Source organism: Gadus chalcogrammus, chromosome 18 (assembly GCF_026213295.1).
Source record: "Gadus chalcogrammus isolate NIFS_2021 chromosome 18, NIFS_Gcha_1.0, whole genome shotgun sequence".
In the NCBI taxonomy this organism is placed as follows: Eukaryota; Metazoa; Chordata; class Actinopteri; order Gadiformes; family Gadidae; genus Gadus; species Gadus chalcogrammus.
The window spans coordinates 8,691,592-8,709,658 of record NC_079429.1 but is presented as its reverse complement, the minus strand read 5'-3'; the positions used below and the strand labels follow the sequence as shown (position 1 = coordinate 8,709,658).

At 45.2% G+C, this 18,067-nt stretch overlaps 2 protein-coding genes across 2 annotated transcripts; one reads left to right on the top strand and one right to left on the bottom strand.

The window, feature by feature from the left end:
- Positions 1–45: 45 nt before the first annotated feature.
- On the top strand, positions 46–5,355 carry LOC130371084 (peptidyl-prolyl cis-trans isomerase A-like). Its single transcript, XM_056576717.1, has 6 exons — positions 46–306; positions 483–513; positions 643–731; positions 820–916; positions 2,804–2,879; positions 4,437–5,355. Exons 1-6 carry the CDS (start codon positions 160–162, stop codon positions 4,570–4,572), a joined length of 576 nt encoding a protein of 191 aa, XP_056432692.1. The 5' UTR covers positions 46–159; the 3' UTR covers positions 4,573–5,355.
- Positions 3,891–17,755, bottom strand: LOC130371083 (zinc finger CCHC domain-containing protein 24-like). Its single transcript, XM_056576716.1, has 4 exons — positions 17,312–17,755; positions 15,076–15,285; positions 6,864–7,028; positions 3,891–6,325 (listed from the first exon to the last, which is right to left on the bottom strand). The coding sequence occupies exons 1-4, from the start codon at positions 17,531–17,533 to the stop codon at positions 6,212–6,214; spliced, it is 711 nt and encodes a 236-aa protein (XP_056432691.1). The 5' UTR covers positions 17,534–17,755; the 3' UTR covers positions 3,891–6,211.
- Positions 17,756–18,067: the final 312 nt, after the last annotated feature.

Below are 18,067 nucleotides of genomic sequence, written 5' to 3'. Positions count from 1 at the left end.
TGTAATAGCACATATCTGCCTGTGGGGGGCAGTAACACGACTCGAGGTGTTGTTATACACTGCAATTTTAAAGAGAACAAGTTTGATTAGAGGAAATAGTGTCCATCTGTACAGAACATATTCTGTACACTCTGTGCACACCGCACATACGAGGCAAAAATGCTTATTTTAACAAATAGGATAAAACTATGTTCGCTGGCGTTCAACGCCGTACGAATGTGCAGCAGTGGCGCTTCGGCCAAGAAACCTGTTGTATATTTCGACCTTGCTGCCGACAACGAGCCTCTGGGAAGGGTTACTTTCGAGGTCAGTTCACAGTTAAATAACCATGTGTGTATGCTGTCGACCTTTTACTCACGCATGCACTTCGCTGTATTACAACGCAGGAACATGCCTCTATTTCCGATCTGTGTCTGCTCAGTGAATCATTAATCAGTTGAACATGTTCTAAACAAATTGTCTTTTGTTTTTTTTATCTGCAGCTGAATGCCGATGTTGTGCCTAAAACAGCAGGTAACCAACAGAACCATGTGACGTCAGCCAAACTTGTTTCTGCAGTACCGACGAGTCTGCAAGGCTGTAATTATGTTTCCACACCCATTATGTTTTTGTTCTCTGATATCTGATGTCCTCCCCCTTTAGAGAACTTCAGAGCACTATGCACTGGGGAACATGGGTTTGGATATAAGGGATCCATCTTCCATAGAGTGATTCCTCAGTTTATGTGCCAGGTTAGTTGCATATCATCTTATCTATGCCGTATGTTTGGTCAACGTGATGTGAATGATTAATTGTATTTTATTATGTTGTGTACTTCAGGGTGGGGATTTCACTAACAACAATGGCACTGGAGGTAAATCCATCTATGGATGGAAGTTTCCAGATGAGAACTTCAAGCTGAAGCACACCGGTCCCGGTAAGTCCCACTGGTGGTGCGTTGGAGAACTGCAGGGAATACTTGGGATTTTCCTTTTGAAATAGAAAGATTTACATAATATAACATATATATTTTATCCTGTGTGCATTCCATCCTTTTATATTTTTGTTTCCATTAGAGATAGACCGATGTGGTTTTTTCAGGGCCGATACAGATTATTAGTAGTCAAGGGGGCCGATAACCGATATTTGGAGCCGATATTAATTTACAGAAAAACATTGTCGTAAACGACATACAGAAAATATTGTCGTAAAAAATTTGAATAATACAAACTCCAACACTTAACTTCATTGAAATGCCTTTAAGCTAATGTTTAATAAACACAACAGCTTATCAGATTTGCAACATAACACAATTTAAACAAATAAATGGCTCCCTAAAATTTTCCTGAACTGAAATGTTAATCTTTTACAACTGAATATTTAAATAAATAAAATAGTTCCCTAGTTAAACAGCCATTATTGCCAGACAGTTTTCTCTCAGACAGACTGTGCTTTGCTGTCAGTTCCTCATGTGGCACACACACACACACACACACACACACACACACACACACACACACACACACACACACACACACACACACTATTCTCTAGCCATCCCCTCATCGTGCTTCCCTGTAATAAAACTAACTGAATTTTACTCTCTCTCACACACACACACACTTCTTACTTTTATCACTGACTATTTCCCTATCAATATTATCAGCAACCTTGTTTCAAGTGAATAAACCGTTTAAAAACACAAAATAGCCTGCAGCATCTTCACTTTAATAATCAGTGATTATCATAAGAACAGACAGCTGCTGCTAACGTATTGGGCCTCACAGTAACGTTAGTAGTCGTGAGTTGTAGAGTTTTGCTACAGTCTGCTGAGCGTCTAGAACCAGAGAAGGAGAAAGCGGACCGCTGGGCTAACGTTACGCTAAAAGCTAATCAGCCTTCACCTTAAAGCCTAAGGGTTCGAAGGGCTCCGTGGTTACGCAGTTGGATAGCGCATTACGCAGTTGTAGAAGTATAACCTACGCTTAACGTGCTTCCCTGCAATAAAACTGGACTGAATTGAGTTTATTAGGTTTTTACTCTCTCCCTCACACACAGACTTATACTATCACAGACCATTTCCATATCGATATTATCAGCAACATTGATTCCAGTGATTAACGGACTGCGAGCGAGCTGCCGCTTATGTTTCGATAACGATAATGGGCTCACAGTAATGTTACTAGGAGTTGTGAGTTGTAGAGGACTGGGATGTTTATTACAATTTCGTGAGAGTCTGCTGCCTTAACTTACCTCAAAATCAAACCAGACAAAACCTTTTCTCCTCTCCGCCGTGTGTGTGAGCACTGTGCTTGCACAGCTTTCACTGCTGATTGGCTGTTACCCGTCGTGGCTCTGCGTGTACCCAGAGCGTGTAACCAATCAGATGGTGCTGTGGGTGGGACAATGCTGGAGACAGCTTAGTGACCGCAGACAGAGAGGCATGGCTGCATCAGAGCCAAAATAACCCAGTTTTAAATTGATCTCTTATCGACCGTCGGATAAAAAAAAAAAGGCTGATGCCGATATGCGTCAAAATGCCGAATATCGGCGCCGATAATCGGTCGATCCTTAGTTTCCATTGTTTCCCACTGGCCATGACCTTGCAGTAATAATTGGCCGTAATTGTGTATAAAGGGGGAACTGGCACTCTTTGGTCAGCTTGCTGGATAATGATTCTAACTGTAATTTGAGATGGGCAGTTGCGGTCATACAACGTCCTTGTGTGTCTACATGGGCACCCGCACCGTCGTCTTGTTATGTTGTGTCTGCACCATCACCATAGACGCATCACTAATCCCTGTGTTGCATGTTGGCTCCTCAGGTATCTTGTCCATGGCAAATGCGGGTGCAAACACCAATGGGTCACAGTTCTTCATCTGCACCGAGAAAACAGAGTGGTGAGTACACAGAAAGCAGGGACGGACTTTGCCAATAAATGACTCAGACCGGCCCACATCAGGGCCAGCGGTTCCATAGATAAGGCCTAATCCGCAATAGTTAAATTGACAAATACCAGGTATTGAAGAGCTTTGTACCGGACCCAGGCTGCTAACCTATGTTCGACCTCAGCTTATTTCTAAGCTGTTCGTATCTGCATTGTGTTTCTTTTTTTTTTTAACAAACTATTAAAGTCTAAATCATGTAAATTAAGAAAGTTATTTTCGATATTTGTAGGAGCTAAAGTGATATTTTCTATGACTAATAAACTATAAAAAACTTCAGAAGTCAAATAATGACATTGCAATTTCTCACATAATACGGCTGAGTGCAGACGTGTGGGCAGGCGAGTATACATAATTAATCATTGTGTTATGAATAATGTAGCATTAGGCAGCTTTTGCCCATAGAGCTCATATTAACACTCTCTGCAAACGACAGATTAGAGTATTATTTTAAAGTGCACGGCAAGCATCACGTATTGGCCCCCTAGCACATTAATAGGCCTACTATTTTTTACACCTTCTTTTTGGCAATCCTTTATCCACTTACTTTTTAATCACTGCACTATAACTCGGACCAAGGCCTCAGTCACACGAAGGGCGTTCGTTCTTGAACAAGCCTTTAGTTTTAAAATTTGTATCCCAGAAAGCCAGATACCTTTTGACCTCAAAACATGTAGTATGGAGTATGGATTCAAACAATGTTTTCTTTATATCGTTAATATGATGTATGATTCATCTAATGAACGAGAAATGTATTTTGACAGGGCAGAGCTATGATATAGTGGTTTATGCAGGTGGACTACTTAATAAAGAGAGTGTGTGTGTGTGTGTGTGTGTGTGTGTGTGTGTGTGTGTGTGTGTGTGTGTGTGTGTGTGTGTGTGTGTGTGTGTGTGTGTGTGTGTGTGTGTGTGTGTGTGTGTGTGTGTGTGTGTGTGTGTAAAATGTATGTGTATATATATATATATATATTAAAAAAAAAATGACAGCCTGCTGTAACCACATAACTCAGGTCTACTGGTCCTACCCTAGGCAGATTGTATCTGCCTAGGGTAGCCACATGAACTCCTTGGATTGACTTGGCCTTCTCTCCTTTAGCAAATGAGGAAGGTCATTCAAGGTTGTGCCTGCAATTGTACTGGACACTTCCACAATACCCTTCTTTCTATTTCCATTTTTTATTGAGTGACCCTTACCAGCTGGCAGAGGACAATGTGAGGACTGATTCAGTAACGCGGGCATAAACATTTTCATGATGGTATTGTCAACATTAAAACCTTCGGAAAAAGTTTTCTGCGCACAGCATGCCCGTCACTTGTCATCCATTACAGTGCAACACTGACCTTCGAGCGTCATGTGGATGCTCTGTGATATGTTTATGCACTGTTCTGCATTAACAAACCACATATTTACTAGTCCGACAGTCGCCAAGCAGAGTCCTCATTGTGATTGGCTGAACTTTGCCTGAACTTTGGTTAATTTACTGATCTGTGTTGGGGTGTCTGTGTGTGCAGGCTGGATGGCAAGCACGTGGTGTTTGGGAGTGTGAAGGAAGGCCTGGACGTGGTGAGGAGGGTGGAGGCCTTTGGTTCCAGGTCCGGACGGACCTCCAAGCGGATCTTAGTCTCGGACTGCGGAGAGCTGAAGTAGAGTAGAGACTCTGCTCTCTACTCTGTCCATACTCTTCAATGTGATTTGAGCCATATTAACACTGTCCTTTACAGATGGTACGGATTATCATCTGTGAGGCACTAGAGTTTATATCTGTTTCATTGTATGGCAGGGATAGGGCTTTGGCCCTTTTTTATGGTACATCACACTCGTTATAAGTGTTCCATGGGTAGATATCATGGGTAATGTGAACTTATATCATGGGTAATGTGAACAAAATATTACGTTTACAATGATCCATGCATTGAGTAACATGTGACAGTGTTGCTCCTGAATGCTATGCAGTAAACGGCATTGAATGATTCCCATTTCAAACTTGTGTGTGTTTTTAGTTTCCATCTGGTTTGAAACAATAACTGTGATTAAAAACAATATGTTGAGTAGAATTACCGTAACGACCGGAGGCGGAAACCCAGCAGTTTTCTACATAGTCTGTGCTGTATTCCCAAAGCTGCGAAAGGTGAACACGGCCGTAACGTCGTGTGCTTCCAGCCCCTCTTCCTGTTTAAATTGGGAGGTTCATCTCAAATCTCACCTCAAAGGGCAATCTCTGGCCATAGTCCGTTTGGGTTTTCTTGCCAGAGAGATGGAGCGCCAGAGCGGCATTCTGAGGAGTTTTTGCGCTCCCTGTTACAACCGTGACTGATCTCTTGGAGATCTGCTCTAGTTTGTTCTTTTGAATGATTTTGTTCATCTCAAGTAATAACACATCTACTGCCACAATAAAGTTGCAACTGGACCCAAGTTCGAAGGTATTTGTCGATGTGTTCTGGTTGTGGTTGTTCTTATGGAGTTTCTCAGCTTTATCTCAGGTTTGGATATTTAGGTGCACGCAGCAGGAGGAATTCATCCCTCTTAATATAGTTTAATGCATATATACTACCAACCCTCACATATAGGTTAGTCAAAGGCACTGAGGGAGTTAATGTATCATACAATTACAGGTTATAAACAGTCTGGTTCATTGATCATTGAACAATATGTTTCCTTGACACGCAATCCAATAAAAGTAGACGAAAAATGTCTACTCATCTTAAGTGTGGATAATATACAAAATATACCTCTATGTTCTTACTCTTTGGCTGAACAGGAAAATTATTACATATGCAATTTAAAATAATGGTTAGTATGATAGCATATTCATGAAAGCAGTAATACAGAAAGCATTATTGACCCTTAAAAAATGTTATGTACCATCCGAAAACACTGACAATACAGATACATCTTATTAAAACATTAGTAGAGATTTGTTTCATATTTTATACAGAAAATACCTTGGTAGACAACTTTTTGTTACTTCTGAAATATACAAATGTAACTCAAAACCAAATATATAAAAAGAAGCGGAACCTCTTCAAAACATGTCTAAACATGATGAAAAGAAAGCGGCTAATCCAACCTTTCTTAATTCACAGCTTGTCAAGTCACATTGTTCTTAGTTCCCTAACTTCAACCATGGAGTCCTTCACATAATGACCAGGGCCCAACCGAAATAACAAAAAGAAGAAGCGACCATGAGCCAGAACAGGTTTGACCTGGAACTGAATACAGGGTGTGGTCATTTAAAAAAGAACCCACTCAAATTAAAACCCAGAGGGGTCTGTTTTCCTGGTGATGGTTATTGTACTCGCCGGCAGTAGTAGCCGAGCACTTTGCATTTCTCACAAAGGTGTTGGGGGTGCTCCTTGCTCTGGTCAGACACGTCCAGGCCATCGGGTTTCTCTAGAGGTCGCTATGGAAACACACAGAGCATAAGCTTAGCCCTCCACATGACCTGTGACGAGAAGGAGCATGCAAAGGACAGTAGGCCTATTCAGGTTTGTACACACGAAGGAGAAAAACGGCAATACAATGTAAAAATGATTGCAGTGACTCAGTCATCAGCAGACCTGTTCTTCTGTTGATGCATATTTTTTTTCTGTATATTCTTATTGTAACAATAAATCCATAAAAATTACGTACCATTAATAATATATGATAAACCATAATTTTCTTATTGCTAAAGCAGCCTTTAAATTCTGTCCCATAAATCCTCCCCCCCCCCCCCAAAACTCCCATAAAAATCCCATAAATAATCAATGCTAAACAATAATGGTCTTATTGCTAACCCACCCAGTCGTTGTAGGTGTTCTGAAAGTCAGTTCTCTGTACTACGACCTCTACTCTTTGACCCCAGCACACAGTGTAACCCAGGGAACCCAGTGACACCAGTAGAAAAGACCCCTGGCCCAATTGTTTATTAAAAAAACTGTAATTCTGCCGAGGGTCACCTGCTTGTGCGGGTACACGTTGAGGTGGCACTTGATACATTCTTGTCCCATGTTGGCCCAGGAATTCCCGCTCATCCACTTCCTCTTGCACTTGGGGCACTTGTACTCCCCGAAACACCTCTTCTTCCCCTGGTACGGGGTGAGCCCCTCTCCCTTGGGACGAGCCTGTGAAACCAAAGACCCGGCCCAAAGCCACAACCACATCAGTAATGGGAGACATCACTCTGAGAGGCCTCTTGTTTTGACTACATTCAGTTCAGAAAAGGGAAAACACCTAAATGTACCGTGCTTAGTTTTGTCCCTAGCTGCCATGTCATTAAGCCAGGGGATGTTGTGATTGCGTCTGTCTTTTCCTTTTTCATCAGCGTAATAGGATGAGTGTGATTTATTTGGTTTTTGTTGGGCGAGTGGCCAACTCGGCACGCAGGTCAAATGGGTAGAATAATGAAATACTGCGACACAAAAAACGAGAACATCAAATAATCAAAATTGGAAGGAAAGGATGACATGTGTTTTTTCACTCATCAAACATTGTTGACACTTTTAGGAGAAGTTTTAAGATGTTGATGGAAAACAGGAGGGGGAGTATAAGCTCTAATCAATTTTCGAGACAGCAACAGAGATGTTTCTACAAACTTTCCCATTTGAAATGCACTCCTTCCTTCCCTCCCTACCTCCCTCCCTCCCCCCTCCCTCCCTCCCTACAGCTGGGCTCCCTGGGGAACGTCAAGGAGGCCTAAACACATCGGGGCAGCCAATGGGAGAGGCTTCGCTTCCAAAGCACACATAACTCTGGCCCTCAGTCATCCCTCCCAGCTGGCCCCAGCCCACCAATCACGGCTCGGGGAACCGGCTCGGAGGGAGAGAAAATCAAACCCAGATGAACCCTGCCCTTGTAAAACATGACAAAATCCTAAAACCATCATAAAGTAATCATCCCAACATCCCTGGTTTGAATTAGAAGCACCTTGGCTGAGAAGGAGGGCACGTCATGATTAGGGGCAGAGTGATGAATGGCTAGCTGAACGCCAAGCCGTCTAGGTGAAGCCTTGTTTTGATAACGTAGAAGAGAGAAAAAAGAAAAGCCACACATGGCGCTTTCACACTGTGGAGGGAAACATGTTGATGTTGATCTACAGACATGTATTCTGTGAAATGTTTTTTTTTGTTATATTTTGTGTTGGTAGCCAAGTCGCATAACTCCAAAAACAGCTGTTGAGTCGACAAGTGGTCAAGCTTGCATGTGTGTGCAGTGTGTGGCCACTGTGAGGCACTGTGTGTGTGGGTGTGGGTGTGGGTGTGGGTGTGTGTGTGTTTGTGTGTTAGTGCCTGTGTGTCCTCCAGAGGTTAAGAATGGTCCCATTAGTTAGAGACATGAAACCTGAAACTGAAACGCCACACACTATGACCACCAGCAAGAAATGTGAAAGATAAAATAGAACATTTCCTTAAATTGCACCTCACTGCACTTCCATTCACCTACAGGGTTCTCATTGATGTACTGCCACGACTGAATAGTACAACTTCCTGCTTTGCGGAAGAAGTGTGAGTTGCATAATGCCCCCCCCTTTTCCCGAGGATCCAGAAACAAACAAACACATTCATGTGGCCATCCTGCTAGCCACACACCACTGGGTCAGGACCCACACTTCCACCCGACGATCAAGTCCCTCTAGTCCGCCCCCCAAGGCTGTGGGTACAAAGAGAGAGGGAGAGGGGGGGAGAGAGATAGAGATATAAAGGGGGAGAGAGAGAGAGAGAGAGAGGGAAAGAGACAGAAAGGGAGAGGGAGAGTGCGAAAGGACAGAGCACAGTCTTCCTGAAAGAGGAAACAGCCTTTGACTTTGCAGAGTAAGCAAAACAAAACCCTGCTTATAATCTGTGGAAGGCCACCAAAGGCCAGGGCACAGTCCAGAGTTTCCAGCGGCACCGGTCCTTTCAAAGAGTTTGGACTGCTGACCGCTGGCTACAGGAAGCACGACTTTCTCTGAAATTAGTTTTGAATGTGAGACATTTTTTGACTCAGAAACCATGTGAGGGAAGTTTAGCATTGCTAGTGTTAGTTCTTTTTAAATAGCCTATGAAGTTATAATGCATACAGTTATACGTTCATACTTTGGTTTACTTGGTTGTATGAAACACACATAATAATTCCCCCCACATTCCTCATTATAAAGACCTTCCCTATCTGGAATCAGTGCTGGAGTCTGACCGGCATCCACATGCCTACACTTCCCCACTGTGTCAGATAGTGTTGGCCTGGGTCCGTGGTTCCTGGAGAGGGAGAGGGGGGCCCAGGAGGTCGGCTACCTCCCTCTGCCATCATCTGGAATCCATCAGGATAAACAATGGAGAAATCTACTCCAAACCCCCCAACTCTCTCTCTCTTTCTCTCTCTCTCTCTCTCTCTCTCTCTCTCTCTCTCTCTCTCTCTCTCTCTCTCTCTCTCTCTCTCTCTCTCGCTGCCTCTCTCTCTTCTTACACTCTCTCTCCTTCTCTCTCTCTCTCTCTCTCTCTCTCTCTCTCTCTCGCTCCCTCTCTCTCTTCTTACGCTCTCTCTGTCCTTACATTCTCCCTCTCTCTTTCTTCTTTCACTCTCTCGCCCTCTCTCCCCCTCTCTCCCCCTCCCTGGGGTCATCCATCCTAGAGAACTTGAGAAGACCAGAGGCCTCAGATGCCATGTGTGGTTCATGCAGTCTCACACACACACACACACACACACACACACACACACACACACACACACACACACACACACACACACACACACACACACACACACACACACACACACACACGCACACACACAAACCCAAGCTGACAAATTCAAAGAAAGCGCTCTATCCCACTGCATTATAATAGCACCCCCTCCCCCTTCTCCTCTCCACCACCACCAGCCCCCTTCTCGCCTCTACCACCACCAACACCACCACCCCTATCTCCATTCCTCCAAAGGTAACCACTGTCATTAAAACCCATCAAAACCTTGTTTAAAGTGCATAAAAACCTCCATTGCCGATGCAACTGCACCTGTATGTCGCTCCCCGGCCACAACTGCCCCCGGCCCCTGGAACTGACAAGTGTGCATTTTGCACAGTCAGTGTTGATGGGCAGTAAAGCCGCCCGTTTAGGTTGCACCCATGCAGCTGTTGTTGCTGCGCCATATGTGCCACATCACCGCATTCCTCATTTTCCGTCGTATACACGCTTTCAGTGGAGATGCAACGGCATGACTGCAAAGGCCCTACGAATTCTCTATTTTATTCTCTTTCTCGACGCAAGTGTTTTGGTGCGTTGGTTAAACATTTCGCAAAAGTTTGAGGAGAAATGCGACCATAGCATCGACCATGGGTGCAAACCGCGGGAACTGCGCTTCGTGGAAACAAAGAGACGAGGCGAGATGCTTTCCACTCCCCAGCCAATGGAAGCGGCCGTGTGTCCTGTTCTACACAATGGCATTTCCTTATCCTTCCCGCTGAAAAATATGAGTCCAAATGCACCACAAATGGAAAATTAGTTATCACGTGAGGATTTCGACATTACTGCAGGCCTACAAGCTGTAACTCACACGGTATGTCCCTCGCCTTGTCATGTGATAGGCACATCAGTGAGGCCATCAGGGCGCTGATTCTAATGCACAACAAAACTATTAGAAACCACAGGTAGTCACTCAGTCTGCACACGACACAAGAATTTCACTTGGTCCGTCATCTGGAACATTTCAACTGGATATTCACTCCACCCACACACATCTGCACGGATCTCCCGTGCACTTGCATGCACGGGACACACACATGTACAAATGCATACACACACACACACACACACACACACACACACACACACACACACACACACACACACACACACACACACACACACACATCGTTATCCGTTATCAGCCCCTGCCCCCTTTGCCACTAAGTGTGCTTTTAAGCCTGTCAAGAAAAACAATCACAGATGTCGAGACAACGAATAGATGATGCACAGCTCTGTGGTCAAGCTGACGACTTGTACAGCTGTTGGGTTTCGCGTCCAGTGAACGACAGGGACAGGTGTGCTGGTGGACCGCTGACAACAGAATATTCCCATATTCGTCTTAAAGCACACAGCTGAGCGAGATTCCAGAAGGGGGTAATCAAAATGTAACGACAAGAGATGGGAGGAGAGTGTTACTGCTTTAACGGCTCCCAGCTTCACGCAGTATTTTTCCCCTGTTGACAGAGGACGGGGGAACGATTTAATATCCATCCAACGCAAGCAAACCCAAACCACCCCAGAGACACGGCCTTGTGCAAACTTATCGTTGTTATTTTGGTTTCCTTGGGCGAGTATATAGTCACAGGGGGCCTCATGTGTTCAATACATCAATGGATTTATATATTTTTATCATAATAAATATTGCTTATCATTAGCGTTTTTTAATAACGTTACTAAGGAATATTGAATTGTGGTCTAACTTTCAGAATTCAAATTCTACAAACGGTTCAGACCAGATGTCAGCTTTCAGTTAAACTGTTCAGTAAATATTGTGTTTAATCACAAACTACTACTGTCAAGTCCAGTAAACAAAAAATGATGATTGATTGCACATAACAACCTGAACTGATTCCAACGTTCTCCTTTGTTGCGATTCCATTTTCCTTCCTTTTTTTTCTTTACAAACTCATATCCCATGTCCTGCGTGGGTGTGACCTCCTCCAGCTCAACAGAAAAACATACGATTAACCCAGACAGAGAGGGAGACAACCGGCTCTTCATCTGTCTTTCTGACGTTTTTTATGGGGTTGGATTTTGGGGGGGGGGGGGATTGTTTGTTTGACCACAGAACCTGTGTAGAAACGGCATGTCGTTTGGTTCACAGGAGGGAGTCTGCTCTGATCCCACATTCCAGCGTTTCCTCTATCTTGCTCATCCCCCTGCTGTTCCTCCACACAGAGGCACAGGCCAGCAGAAACACCAAGCACACTCTGGACTGATAAAAGATTTCGTGGTAGTAAAGAGACAGCAAAGGGCAAGGGCCTAATCACTGAGTGTTGGCAGAGACGCACCAGCGTGCAATAAAGATGAGGAGAGTGGATCTCTCCTTTTCTGACGGTATGACGGTTGCCTTAAGCAATTAAACGAACTCGTTCATGCATGATGTGTGTAGCTTTATGTTTAGATCAAATACATTTTCAGTTACAATTTCTAAATGAGGTGCAGAGTTAAGACGACAACACATCTGTATTTCTAGGAGGTATTTATTATCCCCGTTGGCATCCAAGAGTTATAGAATAACTATAAAGAGGCAGCGATAAACAATAGATGCTGCTTTGAAGTAGTGAGAAACAAGGAGAAAAAACAGTAACAACCTGTTAACAGTAAAAAACAATAATGTGAACACCAACGACTTTCAAGAGTTCCGAAGTCATCCACCAGACCTGCCACAAAATGTTCTGCTATTTATTTCTACAAGCCTTATTAAATCCCTTTAACACCGCCATCAGCAGAACCCGTGGGGTTTTCAACACTAAAACACATCCCTGTTTGTTTTTTAGAGTCATCCCTACAACCGTACAACCCGGTAATCTCCCTTCCCAGGGCCGGGGAATCGAACCGCGGACCTCTGCATGAGCACCGGGCAGAGGTTGCCGCTGCAGGCTCAGCAACCGCTGGGTGAACAATACAGGCCAGCTCCCTGACCCCTGGAACCCCCCCCCCCCCCCCCCCACCACCCCAACCACCACCACCACCACCACAGCCACCACCCCCTACGACCTCTTCTGGAGAGGAACAATCCAATCCTTATTTAGCCCAGGCTCTTCCCACCATACAGTCATTTACTGTCACTTGTGCTCTCTCTCTCTCTCTCTCTCTCTCTCTCTCTCTCTCTCTCTCTCTCTCTCTCTCTCTCTCTCTCTCGCTCGCTTGCTCTGAACCCAGGGCGTGGAGGGTGAGGGAGAGAAACTCAACACTCCAGGGCTGTCACTAAGATGTTTACCACTGCATTCACAGGGACGGCACGGACAACCCTGGTCGCATGCCAGACGTCTCTACTTAGAGCTGCTATCCACTGGTGACCATTAAGATGTGTGTGTGTGTGTGTGACCAGTTATGTTTTCACTAATAAGGGAGGGGCAATCAAGAGGCTCCGTGGTCAACACCCTATAGAGGCGTCCTCTGTGTCGTGTTGATGCAAAAAAAAAACTGAAAATGGAAAGTGACTTTGGGAGTTATTGCAAGGCATGCGGCCCTGCTTCCTGATTGGCTGTCGGGGGACGGGGGGGCGACCAGGCATGCCCACTTCCTCTGTTCCTCTTCTCTTTCCTCACTGAGCCATGACATTCTTTGATGCCCCACCGCTGCCACTCAGACCCAAACAAGTCGGCTGGGAGACATTCCAGAAAGGCATCCGATATAGCCTTTCCCTGACCAGCGCTTTTATAGGCTAATGTATAGCAACGCAACTATGCTACACTTCAGTTCAATGTCTGTGTTAATAGATGCATACCTCCGGCATCATCGAAGTCAGTTAGGAAAAATGGGGCGAGTAGTGGTAAGAAAAATAAGAAGTTCAGGAACACGATGAGAGAGGATGGTCCCTAGAGGTACCGCCAAGTGAATCGTCAATTACTGGAGATTAAGGCCCAATCCCATTTCTACCCCTTACCCCTCCCCCTTGTTTTGAAGGGGTAAAGGGAAGGGGTAAAGGGTAGAAATGGGATTGGGCCTTAGGCCCAATCCCATTTCTACCCCTTGCGCCTTCCCCTTACCCCTTACCCTTCCCCTTACCCTTACCCTTCCCCCTTCCCCCTTCCCCCTTCCCCCTTCCCCTTACCCCTTCAAAACAAGGTTGAGGGGTAAGGGGAAGGGGGAAGGGGTAGAAATGGGATTGGGCCTAAATATGTACAAAGAAACGTGATTGTGTCAAGAAGCTGTTGACTTTATTGTTTCTTCTTCAATCCATCTCATTCCACTGGAGCACCGTATAATTCATAATAGCAGTTTTCACTCCACTCAGACACGTACAAATCTCACCGACACAAACAGGAACTGCATGACCGACTATTTTTGCAGTTGGCTTCGCTTTTTACCAGCTTTCTGAACCAACCTTTTACTTTCCAATACTGACTCTATCATTGAATTTAAGTATAGTTTCTGTAAAAAAAACGGCCTCACATTTTGTCCCATGTGTTATTCAATTCCCTTTCATTACTTCTGACAAATGTCAGGTATTTCCCCTGTACGAAAAAAGAGTTTTGCTGTAGCTTCACAGAAAACAGCCATCATCTCCCATTAAGGCTCAGAGATCTCATCTAGCATCAGTTGTTCATTACTGACCCGTCGCTGCACGTCTAACATGACTATGCACTTTCATAATTGGTGCTGTGGAGTTGTTTTTATATCACGCTAACTCTCTCACACGCATATACAAATGCACATACACTAGATTCACTCTCACACATGCACCCACACACACGTACACACATAATAGATTTACTCTCACACAAGGGCACTTACACACATGTAAGCATGCACATCACACACACACACACACACACACACACACACACACACACACACACACACACACACACACACACACACACACACACACACACACACACACACAAGCAAGCACATACACTAGATTCACTCTCCCACATGCACCCACACACATGAACACACATCATAGACTCACTCTCACAAAAGTGGTGCACTCACACACACACATGCACATACAGACGCACATTTGAATGCTCACACACACACAGGCACATATGCAAACACACATCCACAGATACACACACACACACAAACACATCACACACGCACACGCATCCACACACAGAAATACACAAAAAAGTCACACCCATACAATTCTGACTCCTATTATATAGAATGTCTCATACAATTTGACGAAATTCCCCTGAAGACAAGAATAAAACTAGTCAGACTCAACCCAGGAATGGAGAACGTCTGGGGATAAAGGGCGTCTCTCAACCTGCGAAGGGAGGGGGGGGTTCTTGGACAGTTGCCACTTCAAAGCCTTATTCCCTTCACACATTTCTTTTTTCTTTAGTTGCTGCTCGTTTCCCCAACTTTTTTTTTGTACCCGTCTGTTTTGAGTCAGGTCACACTCCCCCCACCAGATGCGGGGGGGGGGGGGGGGTTGGGGTCGGCCCCCCAGCAGAACCACAACAACCACCACCACCCCCTCGCGGCTCACCTGAGGGCAGTCTTTGATGTAGTGTCCCTTGTTGAAGCAGAGGTGGCAGAGGTAGTTGGGCGGCGGCCGTTTGTTGAGCCTGCGCGTGGGCGATGACGAGAGGCACAGCTCGGAGAAGGGGTCCGTCAGCGAGCTCGGACCCTCGGCGATGTTGTGCAGGGACCCGTACGGGGAGGGGCTCTTGTAGAGCTGGGGGCTGTTGTTCAAGGCCTGTCGCAAAAACACACACATGTCCCGGCAGGGCGTCAGAATCCGTTTTATTGACTGTTGAGACATTTGAGCACTGACACTTTCATCCACACGCGGCAGACGGTGAACCCAGCTACGTGTCACCAAGGTGGGGTTTTGGGGCGTCTCGCTGAAGGTTGGCCTGCGGACACTGGGGATCTAACCCAGTACCTTCAGCCTCGGAGTCGGACCCCATGGCCAGTAGACTATCCTGTTCCGCTCTATCCTACATTATTATAAATGCAAAATATTGATAAGAATGTTTTCATGTTCAGTTTTCTCTATTTTCTTGCTATACAGTTTTGCCTCATAGCTTTGTATTTATATATCAATTACAAAAACATTCTACCCTTCCATTTTTAATAGTAATGAATGCATGATTTCCAACAACAGTTTGTGATTTTATCTCATCATTAAATTTTGTGTTGGAACACTGTTTTGCTACGACGTCTTTGTCGTTATTGCCGCTCTATAACATCCATACCTTTCTAATCAGATACGTGACCGTATAATCGGGGGGCATGGGATTGGGAAGAGCAAGCTCTTAACCTCACCCGTCACTCCATCAAACGTAATTCATTCTGTTGTTTTGACAGCGTCTGCTCCACACACAGTGGGCCGGTTTCATGGGCTGCAGATGTGTTGCATTTACTCTGCGAGCATATAGTGTCCCGTTTCCTTAAAGGGGACAGAATGCCTTTGTTGCTGTGCATCTTCCCAGTGCCACTGGGCAGGGCTGTAGCCTGGGGAGGGCACAATCCGATCATTGTGCCCCTTTTGGGAGGAGATAGCTTCCATGGTACCACGGAGAGTGAGGGCGAGAAAGGGAGAGAGAGAGAGAGAGAGAGAGAGAGAGAGAGAGAGAGAGAGAGAGAGAGAGAGAGAGAGAGAGAGAGAGAGAGAGAGAGAGAGAGAGAGAGAGGGGGGGGATGGGGGGGAGAGAGGGAGAGAGAGAGAGAGAGAGAGAGAGAGAGAGAGAGAGAGGGGGGGGGATGGGGGGGGGGTGCGAGATAGAGAGGCAGTTTGCTTGCAGGATATCACAGGAAATAAATTGTACTCCCTCATAAACACTGTGATTTTGATGACAGCAGGGGTTTGACGTCTCATTTACCAACTGTATTTTATGCACATATGGTTACACATCCCTCTCATCATAGGCTACTCTACTATTCTGTCCAATACGTTAGCTATTAATAACATTACACAGATCAACCAGGACGCACTTTTGCAAACGCCTTACACGCCTTACCTAGTGGGAGGCATGGTGAGAAAAACAGCCATGTAAAAGTGAGTAAAATTGTCTCTTCCGACGTTCTCTTCCATTCATAATATATATGGGCACATTAGACTTTGAGTGTGTCATGATGGGCAATCAACCACAAAACGAAGTGGCCCCATAGACCCATGCAGTGGCCGGCCCCGCTGAACTCTTCATTTTGACTTTGAAAAAAAATAAATCTGTGAGGGGCCTTTTCTCACCATACACCTCGTCTGCCCCTACCCGCTGATCCCAGACCAGCGGGAACACACACAGGTACTATGCACCTGGGTACAAGACACACATTCATGTAGTACATGCGCGCTCTCTCGCCGCAGTGGCTCACCAGCTGGAGGAATGCTGGTGAGGTTTTCGCTGTATGGGCAACAGACATATGCAGTAAAAATACATCAGCTTTCGACATTCACTGAGCGGCATTCTTTCACTGGGGGGGATTTAGACTCAGCAAAAGTATTGCCACCACTGTTTAAATAATAATAATAACAAACATATATAAGTATGACAATATGAATGATCAACATAGTTATAAGAGCAAGCATCCACAAAGTACTCATTAATTGTGGCCCGCCTCTCAAAAATGTAAACTATTGTGTTAACAAGACAGCAAGACAGCGTCGCATCATTAGTCGGCCTCTGCATAAGCTAGGCCTATAAGAACTAATGAGAACAATTTAAGCAATTTGGACAATGCACGGGGTATGACAACAAAAGCATGTACAGTATTTATACCTCACTCTTGAGCTGCAAAAAGCTGTTCAGATAGTTGGAGTGGAGCGGAGAGCTCAGCTCAGCTGCACAGCGTTTTGCGGTGTGGAGGTCCAAAAAGCCCTCGGACCCGGGTCTGAACGCATCGAAGGCATTGGTCTGGCTTTCCTGCAGAGACATGCACATCCAGTTCAGCAGCTGGGCCGGCTGGTAAACGGCGGCACCCGTCTCTATCGCGGACATCATCTTGATCGCTGCACTAATGACGCTATAAAAAAAAAAGAAGCGCTCTTGTTTTAAACGTATAAAAAGTTGTCCCCTCTGTCATCCCACTTGGAGTTATATCTAACGCTCATCAGGGCACCCCGGTGGCCAGGTGATGGTCAATGGGGAACCTCACTGGAACCATGATAGAGCAGGAAAAAAAAAGTTGTGCGAGTCCAAAGAGCTGTGCTATGCTGTGCAGTTCTGCTGTACTGTGAATGAGCTGCAGCCTGCACGCAATTTCTGCTGAACCCCTGGTTGCGTCATGACGAATAGGAGGGCCAACGGGGTACGCAAAGAGAAAAGGGTTTGATCAGATACGTTTTAAAACAGTTGGTTCTGTGTTTTTAACATAGACTACAGTCATAAACAGGTAATAACATGTTTAATACTTCTAAGTCTAATTGAAACGCGCGCCTGTGCGTGTGTGTGTGTGTGTGTGTGTGTGTGTGTGTGTGTGTGTGTGTGTGTGTGTGTGTGTGTGTGTGTGTGTGTGTGTGTGTGTGTGTGTGTGTG

What these genes read in the sequence shown, in the direction of transcription:
- LOC130371084 (XM_056576717.1), top strand. Translation starts at nt 160, where the DNA reads ATGCTTATTTTAACAAATAGGATAAAACTATGTTCGCTGGCGTTCAAC. An exon ending in TGGGAAGGGTTACTTTCGAG is followed by an intron (nt 307 to 482) that starts GTCAGTTCACAG and finishes TTTTATCTGCAG; the next exon opens with CTGAATGCCGATGTTGTGCC. An exon ending in GCTGAAGCACACCGGTCCCG is followed by an intron (nt 917 to 2,803) that starts GTAAGTCCCACT and finishes TTGGCTCCTCAG; the next exon opens with GTATCTTGTCCATGGCAAAT.
- LOC130371083 (XM_056576716.1), bottom strand. Translation starts at nt 17,533, where the DNA reads ATGATGTCCGCGATAGAGACGGGTGCCGCCGTTTACCAGCCGGCCCAG. An exon ending in TTTTGCAGCTCAAGAGTGAG is followed by an intron (nt 15,286 to 17,311) that starts GTATAAATACTG and finishes TTTTTGCGACAG; the next exon opens with GCCTTGAACAACAGCCCCCA. An exon ending in ACATCAAAGACTGCCCTCAG is followed by an intron (nt 7,029 to 15,075) that starts GTGAGCCGCGAG and finishes TTGGTTTCACAG; the next exon opens with GCTCGTCCCAAGGGAGAGGG.